At 44.8% G+C, this 15,081-nt stretch overlaps 2 protein-coding genes across 2 annotated transcripts in view; one reads left to right on the plus strand and one right to left on the minus strand.

The window, feature by feature from the left end:
* Window positions 1-640: 640 nt before the first annotated feature.
* Window positions 641-6,687, plus strand: LOC134461723 (uncharacterized). The gene is made up of 3 exons (XM_063214600.1): window positions 641-841; window positions 4,288-4,975; window positions 6,123-6,687. The coding sequence occupies exons 1-3, from the start codon at window positions 764-766 to the stop codon at window positions 6,326-6,328; spliced, it is 972 nt and encodes a 323-aa protein (XP_063070670.1). The 5' UTR covers window positions 641-763; the 3' UTR covers window positions 6,329-6,687.
* Window positions 6,688-7,950: 1,263 nt separating this feature from the next.
* fhip1b (FHF complex subunit HOOK interacting protein 1B) overlaps window positions 7,951-15,081 on the minus strand; it is a 42,834-nt gene continuing 35,703 nt past the window's right edge. Inside the window, exon 15 of the mRNA XM_063213810.1 lies at window positions 7,951-14,175. Coding sequence (XP_063069880.1) covers window positions 13,826-14,175 — 350 coding nt within the window. The 3' untranslated portion in view covers window positions 7,951-13,825. The remainder of the gene's footprint in view (window positions 14,176-15,081) is intronic.

Genomic DNA, 15,081 nt, shown 5'->3' on the forward strand with positions numbered 1-15,081 from the left:
TGGGCAGCCGGTATTCTTCCTGTTGCTAGGACACTGTCAAGCCCAGAGTTCTGTTTCCTTGGAACCTGTTAAACCAAACACATCATAGGCTCGGACCCTCCAATTTGATTTGTTGTAGTGGATGTAAGATGAAGTCTGAATCGATACGTCTGTATTAACCAGGCTGCAGAGCTGAAGATAGGCTTCAATATAATTCAATTTGGAAAATGGAGTTGGTGACTGACATACAGTCGAGCCCGCAAAATGGAGAAACCAAGAGTACTGAACAGTGCTGCAGCTACAGGCAGAATGTGCAAACCATATGGTGCAGAAAACAGAAAGAAAAAGTGACCTTGCAATTTAACACACAGAGAAGGAACGGGGAATATTAAATTCACCTTCAAGGAGATCTTTTTAATAGAAGAAAAAACGAGAATGAGGGGAATTAGTACAAAAGGTAGTCTCAAGGGCAACTATACATATGGAATATGGAATTAATATAAACAGTCAACAGACTAAGTATGTAGTGGGTAGACTAATTGTATGCAGACAGTGCCTTCAGTCCACAACTTCTGCCTTTCTATGTCAGAATTCCATAAAATGGAACACAGACCATCTTTATGACATCATCAACACATTTATCTACAAGGGCCCATAAGAAACCATTCAGTGTTTTGAACTCTGAAGCTCACACATCCCACCTCCTGCACTCATGGATGGATGGATGGAAAACAGAGTTTACTGGACTTGATCCCGTATAGTTCATCGCGGTAAATGGTGCAACATGGCAGGACAAAGCTCTGCTGTCTCTGGCATGAGCCTGGAGGAGGCAAACAACATCTGGCAGTGTGTTAAGCACAAGGTGAGCATCATCCAAAAGTGTTGGCAAAGTTGTCATTTGCAGAGAACGACTATAGTCACCTAAATATTCTCAAATAGATAGACATATTTAAAGAATGAACTTCATTAGTGTAAAAAAAACAAAACAACAACAACAACAAAAAACAAACGAAACATCAGCATTAGAACTGAAGAAATAATGGTGTGAGTGATAGAATGTCAGCTACCTAAAGCTAAATTATTGTGACTTACCTGACGAGATACCAGATATTTTATTGTCATGATCAGGCTGAATGAGAATATTCACAGGCATAAAGTACTTGTCTCTTCTAAAATGCTTGTAAAACTCAAGTTTCATGATCATGTAGGCCTACAAGAAAGGAAGGGTGTTAATTTGTCACATGCGAACAGATACTGGCTAAAGTAGGACATGACGTGAGATTTTTGTTGATCAGCAACCTTTACGTAGGCCTACACAGGCTATTTATTGCAAGGGTGTAACATCATCTATCACAGTTTCCATAGTTACTTTATATTGGAACAAATTCAAGTAAAGGAAGGAACATTGTGTCATTGCAGTGTTCTACATTTGTAGCATTCCATTTTTGTTAGAGTGATTCCCATAGTGGTTCACAGTGCTCCCTTTCCCTTACAAAACATTTGGCCTTACTTAGGTACACACCCATAAAATCGTTGTGGTTAGATCCACTGACTGACTGTGCCAAAACATCCCTTAACTTAATGTTGCTGAAACAATGGCTGTTGTTTTTACGGCATGTGCTTGTGCATTATTTTATGGCTTCTTGAATTTCTTTTCCCCTCTAAACTCAGCAGCACCCCTCTCTGTGATCCATTTGAGTATTTCTGTAAGAAGATTTCCCACTGTCTCAGTTCAGTGAACTGAGCTCACCAACATTTGAGGCAAAAAAAAAACCCAACATATCCCCTACCAGTATGTCCATCCTCGCGTTTCGTGGTAAATAGACACTGGCCACGGTTACATGAGGTTTTTAATTCCAAATTAAATTTCTCATGTAAACAAGGTAACTGAGTTGAATTTCTGGCTTGGTATTTGTAGAAGGCATTCAGAGGCACTGACAGACAACACAAAAACTGACTCATCACTCCTGGGAGCACAATAAAGCCACGGTGGCCATTATGGGCAAGTCTGCAACATTCTTTGTAGATAGCAGCAGTTTCCTTGCAGACTCTCTTGATAATTGAAGAGGAAAAAAACTTCCTTGAGCTGTCGTCTTAATTGTTCTTCTTGGAACAGAGTCTTTTTGGGTACCTCTGAATGTGTGTGCTATTTCCTGCTTTTGTAAGAGGCTTTGAAAGATCCATACATCCCTTAAAGTTATGTTACATTTTCTTGCCACTTGGCCAATAGCATATTAAAATATTTTGGTTAAAAAGTTTCATGAAGACATGTACAGTACAAGAGGGACTTCAATGAATACAGTTCAAAATGTTAACCCTGCATACTAATTTAGATAAGGCCTAGATTCTATTTGGAGACACAAAAATAACGTTTTTTTTATCCAAACGTCAGAAATCGAAAACCAATCCTAACTGTTATACAGTATGTCAAATTTAGCACCAGTACAAAACAACTGTAATGATGTGGCTGTCTGCTGCATGTCATGGAAACAGAGAGAGAGCTGCTGACCTCATTTCTGGATAGGTGCTCTGGCTCTCAGGTGACTTCGCTAACCAACTCCAGAGCTGACTGCCAGCCTGTTCAAACCTGTTAGGTAGCCGCAGCCCAGTGCTTGCTTGACACACTAACCCATTTTCTGTCATACAAAAATAACAAGGGTCAGACACCCATCAACAAGATTTTTATTTATTTAGCCCTATTTATTCTTTTGAGGAGAAAGAGTCATTTTCCTTGAACAATGTAATACCGGCCAATTGCATTGCCCAAGTACGTATTACCTGTGTCCAATTTCTGTAATGTACCATAATGTACCATAATGTACCACACCAGATCTCCTTTCTAAACTGCAAGGGTCGTTAATGTCTTATTTGTGTCCTCTGACCCTTCCATTTTCTTGAAAACCGTACTGGCATAGATATTTCCAGTGCTGTGGAGAGACAGATAAAACAGCAAAATGAGGAGAGGGTGTAACAATCAGTGCAAATAAGTGGTGGTAGGCCTACTCACTCACATGGATCTTACACCACACTTTGCAAAACATCACCAGTTGCCTGTCAAAATTGTCCAAAAAAAAAGTGTCAGCCATTTTTAAAAACATGCAGGAAAGAGAGCAGGGAATTGTTCTAAATATTTCAGTCATGACAAATGTCTGGCTATTACTAACTATAGCCCATTCTCAAACTGGGGCCGGGGCCTTTTGGTGGGCCCTGGAAGTATACCAAGTGGGCCTTGAAACCATTTTCTAAAAATCAAAATGAAATGTGTGTCTGTGTGTGTGTGTGTTGCAGTTTTTTATTAGTTTTACCGTTTATTAGGTCAGAGCTGGGTCTCGAACATTAGTGAAAATTTCTTGTTGGCCCGAAGTTTGAAGAGGTTGGGAACACCTCCTGTCCACCCACAACTAAACCATTTTTTAAATTCTAATTTCAGGCAGAAACAGTGAAGAATATGTCAATGAGTTTTGAGAGAGAAATGGCGCAGGGTTGGGAAATGACCTAGGCCATACTCAAACCTGTGTCAGTGAGCCTGTTTATCAAGTCAAGTCTAGTCAAGTGTACTTTATTGTCAAAAATATTTGTAACAGGGTTGGCACAGAAGCTTGAAATTGCGTATGACCAGTCTCCAATGTGCAATTTATCGGGAGCCGGCTTGGCCGCAGCCTCACAGGGCGCCGCCATCTTATGGATGGTTTCACTAGCTCGCTATGGCACAGGATCCCCGCCCTGTATTTTTCAAAAGCATGGGCGATTGTACATATGGTTCTTTCCAGTATGCAGACTCCCGTCCACGGCCTGTGCTAGTGGCCTTGTTTTTCACTGACGCCCGAACTCCGTCCGTGGAGGAAACAATAAAGTTTCCCCGCTGTCTGCCTTGCCACAACAACTTTTGGGGGACTGTTCTTCATTCACTACCTTGATTGCAAATGAGAAAATTACATTAGAAGTGCGCTTTTGCGAGATATTGAAATACACCTCTGTCGTCAGTGACGTCATCACGAGGCCACAAGCATATAAAGCAAGGGAGGATTGAAGTTAGGTTATTAGAAAGAACACAGGGTCTTTCTCAAAGCCTAGGCCAGTGTCCTTCCAAGTGTATCAGCCTAATTAGTCATGCCCAGTGATTGGATACCCTTTATTAGTCACACCCAGTGATTGGATATTCTGTAGAGTTCACCAAAAAGTATCCAATCACTGGGCGTGACTAATTAGGCTGATACACTTGGAAGGACACTGGCCTAGGCTTTGAGAAAGACCCATAATGTGTGATGGTGAGTGGTGACCGTGCCTCCCCTTCTCTCCTGTGCGCAGGTGGTGACCAAGATGTGTGGCTCGGGCTGGACGCCGACACCTCACCTGCAAGACGCCCACATGTTCCACCCGCTCTCAGTCATCGGCAAGCGCGTGGAGAGGTCGCTCCGCCTGAGGAAGGTGCGCAGCCTCTTCCCCCTCGGACCCCTCTCAGAGCTCAGGGAGCAGCCGGAAAACAGCCCCGACAACCCGGCCACCAGCCCTGACCGGCAGTCTCTGGACAGGGTCGAGCGCGTGGGGCCCATACCCTGCGACATGCTTCACGAGGAGTTCCTGGACGGCGTGGGCCGCGTGAGGATCATGATATCGGACTACTGGACCGAGTGCGGCGTGCAGCCCCTGGCCCCGAACCCCCAGCTGTGCCTGCGGAGGTCCAGCTTGCCCTGGCTGGACTCTGTGCACCGCCTCTACCTGGTCAGCCAGACCATCTGCTCGTCCAGCTGTCGCATCCGGCTCCTGGGGGCCGAGGCCAGCCACCAGATGAAGCTGGGGCCCGACACGCCGCTGGGCTTCGTCTGCCTGCGGCTCTCCCTGCAGCCCTCGGGGACGGTGGAGGTGCGGGGTGGCGTGGAGAGCGGGTACCTCCACCCCAAGGCCCGCTGGGCCCGCTTCGGCTCCCCGGAGTACGAGAGGCTCACCGGGGGGACGGGTAGCGAGCCCAGGGTTATGAGCATACTGTCGCACCTAGGTGAGGATTTTCATGAGCAGGCACGAGCAGGCACACGCACGCACGCACATGCACACACGCTTTTCCTGGCTCATGTCAAATTTACAAACTGTACTAGATACATGGTATACTGCAGGGGTGGGGAAATAGGCCCTCAGAAACATCACACTGTAAAAATGTTCCCCTAAGAACATCAATTTGCCACTGTGTAGGAACCCCTTAAACTTCTCTCAGGAACCTGAACGTTCTCTGACGAACATATGTGACAAATTGATTCTTAGAGGAACCCCAACGTTTTCTTAAAGGTTCCTCAGAGAACTAAGGAACCCAAGGGTTCGATTGCCACCGCAAAGGTACCCCTTTAAGTTTATCTACAGAACCCTGGCAGTCTTCCCAGAGCTTTTAATTTCTTCACGGAACTTTTGGTGCGTCCCACATGATTCAATGGAAGGTTCTTATATGAGCCTGCAATTCTCTTTACAGTGCAGTATGGCACCACGTATGTTCTGTTCCAGCACCTGCTATTCACTAAATAATTTGGTTTTAATTGGGCATACAGAACAGCTGTTACTTCACTTAATTGCTGATGAATGGAATATGGTTTTAATTAGAGAACAGATGTAACTGCATTTTAACTGCAGTGGTAAAACTAGGTGAACTGAAATATGCAATGCTGGATTATAACCTTAAAAAATCTAGGATGCCCAATTGCTGACAAGTACCTCCTGGCTGCCAGACAGACACCATCTTGACAAAGGCAGCTTTACAACATAGTATTAGGGTGCATTCTAATATGCAACCTTGCGTCCTCCACTTGTGCTTGTGGCCTCACGTTTTGCTGATGCCCCGTCTCCGTGGAGACAACAATTCAGTTTACGGGCTGTCAGCCTAGCCACAACAATTATTGGGGGAGTATTCTTCATTCACCATTCAGTTTGCAAGTGAGAATATGACTTTTCAACTGAGCTTTTGCAAGACATTGAAATATAATGTTGTTGTGAGTGATGTCAACGTATCCTGGTACGAGGCCAGAAGCACAAGTGGAGGCTGCAAGGTCGCATATTGGAACTCACAGTTCCTCTTGGCATCACTGATCCATATAATAGCCATGAATTATAAATGTCTCTCTACTCTTTCCATCCTCTTACTCCCAAAAAAACACAAACAGCTTTCTCCTTCGCACACCCTTCCACCATGTCTCTGCCCATGCAAACTTCACGGAGCGAAGACACCCTCAGCCCCGAGCCAGAGCAGCGTGAGTCAGAGGGAGACAACCCCGAGGAAGGCCTCCTGCCTCTGGAAGGAGACGCCCACTACGACTACGACGGAGACGAAGAGATGGAGGAAGACGGTGTAGACGACGACGACTGGTGACGAGGGAACAATGTCTGAGGAAATAACAACAATAAAAAAAGGACAGAGGAGAGAGAGAGAGAGAGTAGAGATGGAGAGAAGAGTAATGAAGTATAAGGAGAGAGTAGAAGTGGATCGCTTCTGGGTGGGGTTGAATAATAATAGAAGAGGGATTGGGAGGGGGAGATGAAGAGGGCTGAGAGGAATGCGAGTGATGAAAATTGATGGAGGTTATTGCTGCCAACTGATTAAAATTCCAACCAAAACCTCATCTCTCTATCTCTCTCTCTCTACACTGTCTTCCATCGAGATAAAGAAAAAGAAAACAAATTGTGCATCCGGTAGAAATAAAAACTCTTACATCCAAAAGGTTGGGCCTACTATATAAATGCTGTATGTCATTTGTCTTAACCTAAAACCTAAAAGTGAACTTTTTTATTGCAAGTCTCAAAGCAGGGCCTTACAGCTATGAAAAAAAAACCTCCACATCCATTTACACTCAATACTCTACTCCTCTCCTGCTCAATGTCTCACCTATTAAAGGGACAGGAAGCTGTAGAATAATGAGCTCAGTGAGTGGGTGCTAGATTTCATCTCTGTACTCTCTACCAGAGTGCGGGCACACAAATACGCACGCAGGTCTACACTCCGTGACTCATCAGTTTGACTTGGTCCTTAAGAACCCTTGCCTTCTCTTCCGTACATACGCACTCCAAATCCTGCTAATCGAGCTAATACTCAAGTCCCCAGGTGCTGTGCTGAACAAACAGCTCTTAAAATACAAGCATCATTACTCAGCAGCAAATATAGACCGCTCATAATCATGAGAGAAGAACAAACAAGTCATTAGACAGGGTCGTTTCAAGCTCTTTGGGCACCCTATGCTAAAGAAGCACCTGGGAGCCCTTTTTTCCTCCTCACAAACTATTGGGGAAAGGGGTGATGGGGGAAAGAGATATTTCGATAGAAATTTCATTGCACTTTTTGTTCATTGAATTTAGGTAGGCGTTTCCTCACTCACAGCATTGTCCTTGCAGCTATTTGAATACAAATACACGACCAGTTATTACCAAGCTGTCGCCTTTCAGCTGGTGGCCCTAGGCAATTGCCTAGTTTGCGTGCCTGGTTGCGACAGTCTTGACATTAGACGAGAGTGCTACTGGTCACAACGTAAAGGGAGACAGCTGTTGGGTCAAGGGTGAAGCTCAGTAATGGATGACATTGGATTAAAACTCTGCAATCTCAATTTAATTGTACACTAGGCCTAACATCCCATTGAGATAATTTGCAGGCCACCTTTTAAGTAGGTCACTGATGACAAATACTTCAAACTTCTCATGCTATCCACGGCTGTGCAAATTATACACATTAACATGTTCAAATGGCTCTTTATTTGAATAAAATAAAAGGCGAAGTACTGGCGTATGCTGAAATTTAAATGAGATGAAATGAAGGTTAATTTATTTTTACTGCTTCCATCTATCTGGTTGCACATCGGAACCATTTAATTGGTGGTGCACTAACTTGTGAATTACTTCTATTAGAACCACAGATCTGTCTGTGAAGTCACGCCACATTCATTTCGGGTTATCAGGAAAACGAGAAAATTGTATTGGACAAAGGAAGACAAAGGACACACAAACTATTGCCAGTTAAAACATTTATAAATTAATAAAAACATTCCCTTTTTTTAGTGTTTCTTACAGCTTTCACCTCAAAAAAGTTGTATCAGCTTTCCGTCTTCTTTGTCATTTTAGTCTCTCCACATGATTTTCTTTTCTTTTTTTTTTAAAGATAGAAAAATATTTCTAACATTCATTACTTTGCATGTGTTCCATTCAGTCCTATTGATTCTGTTAATTTGTCTCTGGTTTCAGATGTTCCGCCTCCTGGTGCCTCTTTATACATTATTTACACTGTCAGGCCTTCTCATGTTGCAGTGGTGGTGGTGGAAAACCAGGAGCATGTTTTGCATAGATTTTTTTTCTCCAAGAGACAGACACCTCTTATTTCCTTTAAAAAAAAAAGACACATCCTTATTGAGAAAACCAGGAAAAAAGCAAACGGCAACAAAAAAAGAAACACTTAATACTGTGAAATAAAATTATTAAAAAAAAATGAACAAACAATATGTCTGTTGGCATACTCTCATACACAATACAAATTTATCAACACAATTTTCAAAGATCAATTAAATTGATCACTTGAGCAGAACAAAAAAAAAAATCAATCATAGAATCAACAGAAAATGGTGACAATTAAAAGCACCCAATACAAGTAAAAGGTTTAAAGATTGGATCCACTTTGGACTGAGTGAAGAGAATATTTTGTTTGTACTGAGAGATGTAATCCTTTTTTCTCTTTGGGACAGCTCTAGTGCACAAGACGCGTATCAAAATATTCTCAGGAGCTCTGAATCATTCTTAATAACTAGTGATCATGCATGCACACACAAACAAACACCATCAGACGCACACTCCCGGACCCTCACACACAAACATACACACACCTGTCCACATCTCATGCCTGTACTGTACCGCTTCAGGGCAGCAATGGGGATGGCAGTCAGTCCATCATGGGAAAATATGGCTTAAGACCATTCATTATTCATCCATAGACTGGATACCCCCCCCCCAAAAAAAAAAGTCAAATAAAAATCTTGGCACTATTATTCATTAACACATTATACACAGCCATGATAAGCCTCACCACTCTCCCCCACAATCCTATCTCTGTCTACCGTACATCCAAAGAGATTAAAGGAATAAAATGGTTTCAGACAGGCTGCACTTTCTAACATCACTAAAGCTGAGTAAGAGGTGTAAAGAAACCCCCAGAGTGTAGACCTCTCTCCAAGAGAATCAGACACGTCGGGTTCCCCTGAGCGGCCCACTTTCATCGCCGGAAAAAGAAGCGGGGACGGAACTGATCGGTGGATGGACATTCCTCTTTCTTTCTTTCCTTCTCTCTCATTCACTCTCTCAGGAATGTATAGGGCTTCACTGAGGAGGAAGAGGACCTCAAAAACAGGGTTGCCAGATGAGACTGGTGATTTCCAGCCCCAAAAAATGCTCAAATCCCGCCTGGAAGCACTAAATCCTGCCCAATTTGAACTCATTTGTATTGATGTCCATGGCCATAAATTGGCAGAAAAACCCGCCCAAATGTCTTTTTTTTTTTTTACCCGCAGACGGTTATCCTAAGCAGCCCAATTGGGCCGGAAACCACCGAATCTGGCAACACAGCTGAAGAAGAAAAAGGAACGTTCATGGAGAGATGATTTGGCTTCATCAGTTGCTCTCTCCTCACTTGGTTCTAGGTCATTCCATACAGATTAACGGTCAGTAAGAACTTCTATGATTTATGGCTCCAATAATTGACATTCAGTGGCACATGCAAAAAAACCCTCCCCAAACAAACCCCAAAAAGCGTTGACTAAAAATTGGCTTTAAAAACAGCTTGAATAGATTGGTGAATGGGCTTTTTTGTTTTCTGAAAGAAGAAAAAAAAACATAGTTGCGGCAGTTCATAGTTGACAACCGCAAACAGAAACGGAACGCTTCAAATGGAAACAGAAGCCATTGTATAACCGTGCACTCTCACCAACAATGAGTTGTGACAAGGCCTAGAGAAACCAGAAGCAGACAAAATGCAGCAGAGCACTTAGGCTGCAACGATACGTTTTCACAGACATGTGCCTCTTCACTGGTCTCCCAACCACCTGGTGACCAGGCAACAAGCAAACAAGCCTTTCAACGCCAAGGTCTTTGTCACCCTTTACACCCCAAAAAGCCTGGACCACAACGGCAACATGAAAGGCCCTTTGTTCAACGCAGACACCAACTTCAAAAGATGTGCAACAAAGTGAAAAAACACAGAGCCATGCTGCCAGATAGGCTACCTACTCACAGGCGTCGCCCAACTCATGGGTGTCCGGAGGGGCACATGCTCTGTAACTGCAGGGCCTTAAGATATCGTAATCACCACTTGCAGACCAGAGAAATATACTGAGGATAACAGTTGGGGACGGAAATATAAGCATGTGAACCGAATACAAAATAGAAACCACAAACTGTTTTGAAATGAGAAGAAAGGGAATAACAAAACAGACAGGACTTACAAACACTGCTCTTGAAAAATAATAATGCACATGCCCCTTAATCATGACACAGAAACAGATGCGCCGTTTCACTGAGCTGTTGAACACCAGATGGGGAAAACAGTTCAGACCCCTCTCTTTCTTTTACTTCATCATCTCAAGAAAATACAGCAAAAGCAACAACACGCACGGCAACCATATCCTTCCATCACAGTGCCACAGAGAATGGAAGATGTGCACCGGAGAAGTAAGCATGTGAGAAAAGCATGATGTGCTGCTCGCGTCTGCTCTCAATGTACTCTCACCATTACTTGCAAAACACACAAGCACACCTCATCGATCTGTTGTGAACAACACACATAGACCTATACACACACTCAATAGCTCACTCACACACATACACAGACATACAAACACTTAGCACCGACGCAGAAGCTATCATACAAAGTGCCTAGCTCCCATCCATGGCTGATATGTGTTCAAACATAAAAAACACCGAAAATACAATCAAATCAAACCGTTAAAATGAAAAAAAAAAACAAATGAAAAAAAAAACAAATGATAACAAAACAAAGCCTTTGCTTCATTAGTGTTTACTCTTCTCTCCGTCCTCGCTGTTTTACCAAAACAGATCACAGATGACGGCAACAATATAAACGGAGGAGGTAGCAGGTGTGACACCCCTTATTTCCTACTCATCATTGGGGTGGCTTTGGGCCGCCTGCCCCTCTCCACTCCACTCCACTTCACTCCACTCCACTCTCCCATACACTCCAGCCATCCCACTGAGGTGATGCATTGATTTAAAAATATCTTTTTTTCTTTTCTTTTTCTAAAAAACAAGATAGAAAATGGAGGTGTGTCCTCGAGATGGTCAGAGACAATTGACCCGTGTGCTCCCTTCACCGGTGGTCATGGAGATAGAACACCAGATGCCATTGTCTGTTGGAACAAGTACGTCATTCCTGGTCACCGCCATCTTGGTGGAGGACAAGGGGCCTACAATTATACTAACCAGCTGGTTCAGGAGTACACCAGATTAAGTTAAGAGGTAAATAATCAAATAGAAGAGTCTGGAGTCCATATTTTCTTAAGAACATGAGGACTCAAGGCTCTTCTATTAGATGTCTTACCGCTTAACTTCAACTGGATGACTCTTATACAGCTTCTTAGTATACTGTAGGCCCCTGATGGTACGCAAATCATCCTCTAGTCTAGTAGATGATGATAAGACAATGTCCTAGCTTACATGATGTTTTTAATTCCAATTTAATAATTCAGAATCAAATAGTTCTGCCGAGTTTACATTGCACTTTCATTGAATTCCAAATTGTGAAGTGTTTATGATGACTTCAAAGCGGAATGATTTTTTATCCAGAAGAGTTAATTCTGAATTGAACATCTCATGTAAACGAGGCCAATGTGTTCCTTCCATTATCCTAACTCCCGTCCTTCCTTGTGCTTGTGGGCTTGTGAAGAGGTTTCATTCAAATTCAATATCTCGCAAAAGCGCAATTCAAAGGCCATTTTCTCATTTGGAAAAATCACCCAAAAGTTGTGGCTTGGCTGGCTGACAGCAAAGAGCAAGGCCACAAGCACAGGCTGGGACGGAAGTTTGGATGATGGAACGTACCCAATACCTTTGCTGATGTGGTGAAAAACTCCCAGAAGCCTGTACAAAGATGGCGGCACCCTGTATAGAACCCACGCCAAGAGACTGGACGTAGCATTGAATTGTTTTACATCTATGACAGCTGTTGCCAGGGCAACGGCAAGGGAAGCCACAGGGGGTCAGAGGTTGCAGTTGAGATGCCATGGTAGTAGCGTGTTGGTCTCCTCTGGTGATATGCAGCGGTGAGGACCCAAAACTGAGGCGCAGCATGGTTGACTTCTTTCTGTTTTTATCTTCAAAATTTCCTTTTCTTCTTCTGTGGAATTTCTTTGTCCTTTTGCCGATGAGAGGTGATTCCTTTTTGATGCATTAGTAGGACAAATAGTTTTTTTTCTTCCTTCTTTAAAAACACGTTTTTAAAAAAACAACAATGAGGAGAAATCATGAGAACATGATTCAAGTGCCGTCTCCTGTCCATCAGACTGTGAGGGGAGAAGGGAGGGAGGGGGGCAGATATCGGTCGGATAGATATCAGGCAAAGAATAAAGGTTTCTTGGAGGGAGCCCAGCTGTGCACTGGATGTGTACAACAACTATCTAATTCCTCGATTCTGCTGAGCCTCTATAATAAAGTTCTACAGTGGCGGAGCGTTGCACAGTGTGTTTAGATATGATTGTGTGTGTGTGTGTGTGTGTGTGTGTGTGTGTGTGTGTGTGTGTGTGTGTGTGTGTACAGTACACACACAAAGTGTCAGGACCGGTTCCAGGAAAACACCATTGCGCAGTCAAGTGTTGTTTACAGTCTCTGTGTATATAAAAACCCGTCATACACATAAATATTCTAATATATCTTATATATTTATACTCTTTCTATGTATAGGTATGTACACAGCTATGCACAGATGTGTGGGGCCCTTTATGCAAAATTCCACATACAATCCAATCTTGTTTTTCTTTTTTTTAAACAAAGAAAGACAAAATAAAACCAACATACCAAATAAGAAAAACAAAACAAAAACAGGTCCCGACAGTCCTTCCTCTCGCTCTGTGGATTCAGACTAGACACTGCCCTCTAGTGGCTGAAAAATGGAACAGACGTTTTTAGATCAGTGTGGTACAGGAGTATCTCTCTGTGTTTGTATTGTGTGTGTGTGTGTCTTGTCTGCTGACTCCAGGAGGGGGGGTGGGTCAACCCTGGGGCCTCCGTTGTCGGTGGTGGTAGTACCACATAAGGGCAGAGCCACGGCATGCTCCTGCGCCGAGAAGTGACCCACCAGAACAGTGTAGCACGCATGTATCTCCACGTGTGTGTGTGTGTGTGTGTGTGTGTGTGTGTGTGTGTGTGTGGCGTTCATTCATTCCCCAGGGGTTCACTCCTAAGCCCCTGGCTCCTGTGCTGAGAAGTGACCCACCTGGTCAGTAAGGTACACGTGCATCTCTTTATATGTGAGCATTGTTCCCTTGTGTGCGTTCCCTAGGGTCACTCCCCCCCCCTCCCGTTGGCAGCTGTATGGACAGGTGGGTATCACCCCTCGGCCCCAGGCCCTCGGGTGGCCGCGATAGTAGTAGTAGTAGTTGTAGAAGTAGTGCGGGGGAAGAGCAGTCGGAACGTATGGTACGTGTGTATCTCTTCATGTGTGTGAGCGTTGAGAGAGTGAGTGTGTGTGTGTGTGTGTGTGTGTGTGTGTGTGTGTGTGTGTGTGTGTGTGTGTGTGTGTGTGTGTGTGTGTGTGTGTGTGTGTGTGTGTGTGTGTGTGTGTGTGTGTGTGTGTGTGTGTGTGTGTGTGTGTGTGTTGTGTTCCCAGGGGTCACTCCTCAGCCGCGGATCCCCTGGTAATGGCGGCGGTGGCGGTCGTGGTGGTGGTGCGGGGGAAGGGCAGTGCCACGGCGTGCTCCTGCGCCAGGGCGGCCAGCTCCTTGAGGAACTCGGAGAAGACCACGGCGCAGTAGACGGCGTTCTTGACGCGCAGGGCCTCCGCCTGCCGCTCCAGCGTGGAGGCCGACGCGGAGGGCGTGGCCGAGCGGAACAGGGCGCTGTGCAGCGACTGGCCGCCGTCGCGCACGTGCGCCAGGGCCATCTGGGCGGCGTGGCGGGCACGCGTGGGGCTGTTGGTGTGGCGCAGGATCAGGTCGCCCAGCGACGGCTTACGGCTCTTTACTACAGGGAGCAGGGAGAGAGGAGGAGAGAGGTGGAGAGGGGGGAGAAGGGGAGAGAAGGAGAGAGAGAGGTGGAGATGGGGAGAGAGAAAGAGAGGGGGAGATGGGGAGTGAGAGAAGAAGAGAGGGGGAGATGGGGAGAGAGAGAGAGGGGAGATGGGGAGAGAGAGAAGGAGAGACGGGGGGAGGAGCGATGGGGTGGAGAGAGGGGGGGAGAAGAAGAGAGAGAGAGAGAGAGAGAGAGAGAGAGAGAGAGAGAGAGAGAGAGAGAGAGAGAGAGAGAGAGAGAGAGAGAGAGAGGTAGACAGGTACAGGGAGAGAAAGACAGCAACATGGTGGGAGAGAGAGGCACATATGGAAAAGGGGGAAAAATAGTAAATGAGCTTGTGCAATGACTGTGTGTGATTGATTTGCAGAAAGATTCAAAGATAAATTCAGCAAGGAAAAAGCGTCTTTCCGGTCTAGGCTAAAAAAAAAAGGGGAGAGGGAATAGCTTAATTCGTCTAACGCAAGAGGGAATATGGTGTCTAATTTACCAGAACCATGAAAAACTAAACTACATAAATCTAGAGGACAAGCAACCAAAGTCTCCTCTGACAGACAGTGTTTGGCAGCCAGGGACGTGAGACATGGCTTGTGTGTGTCTCTGAGTGTGTGAGAGACAGTGAGAGAAAGAGAGAGCGAGAGAGCGAGAGAGCGAGAGAGCGAGAGAGAGAGAGAGCTAGAGAGAGAGAGAGAGAGAGAGATAGCGAGAGAGAGAGATAGCGAGAGAGAGAGATAGCGAGAGAGAGAGAGAGAGAGAGAGAGAGAGAGAGAGCACACAACTGGGTGGCTGTTGTTAGCCGCCCCTGTCGTCAGTCAGTGTCATAGTGAAACATCTGCGTCTCCACACAAACCCATGGTCCGC

The sequence above is a fragment of the Engraulis encrasicolus genome, chromosome 13, assembly GCF_034702125.1.
Source record: "Engraulis encrasicolus isolate BLACKSEA-1 chromosome 13, IST_EnEncr_1.0, whole genome shotgun sequence".
NCBI lineage: Eukaryota > Metazoa > Chordata > Actinopteri > Clupeiformes > Engraulidae > Engraulis > Engraulis encrasicolus.

What these genes read in the sequence shown, in the direction of transcription:
- LOC134461723 (XM_063214600.1), top strand. Translation starts at nt 764, where the DNA reads ATGGCAGGACAAAGCTCTGCTGTCTCTGGCATGAGCCTGGAGGAGGCA. An exon ending in GGCAGTGTGTTAAGCACAAG is followed by an intron (nt 842 to 4,287) that starts GTGAGCATCATC and finishes TCCTGTGCGCAG; the next exon opens with GTGGTGACCAAGATGTGTGG. An exon ending in GAGCATACTGTCGCACCTAG is followed by an intron (nt 4,976 to 6,122) that starts GTGAGGATTTTC and finishes AAACACAAACAG; the next exon opens with CTTTCTCCTTCGCACACCCT.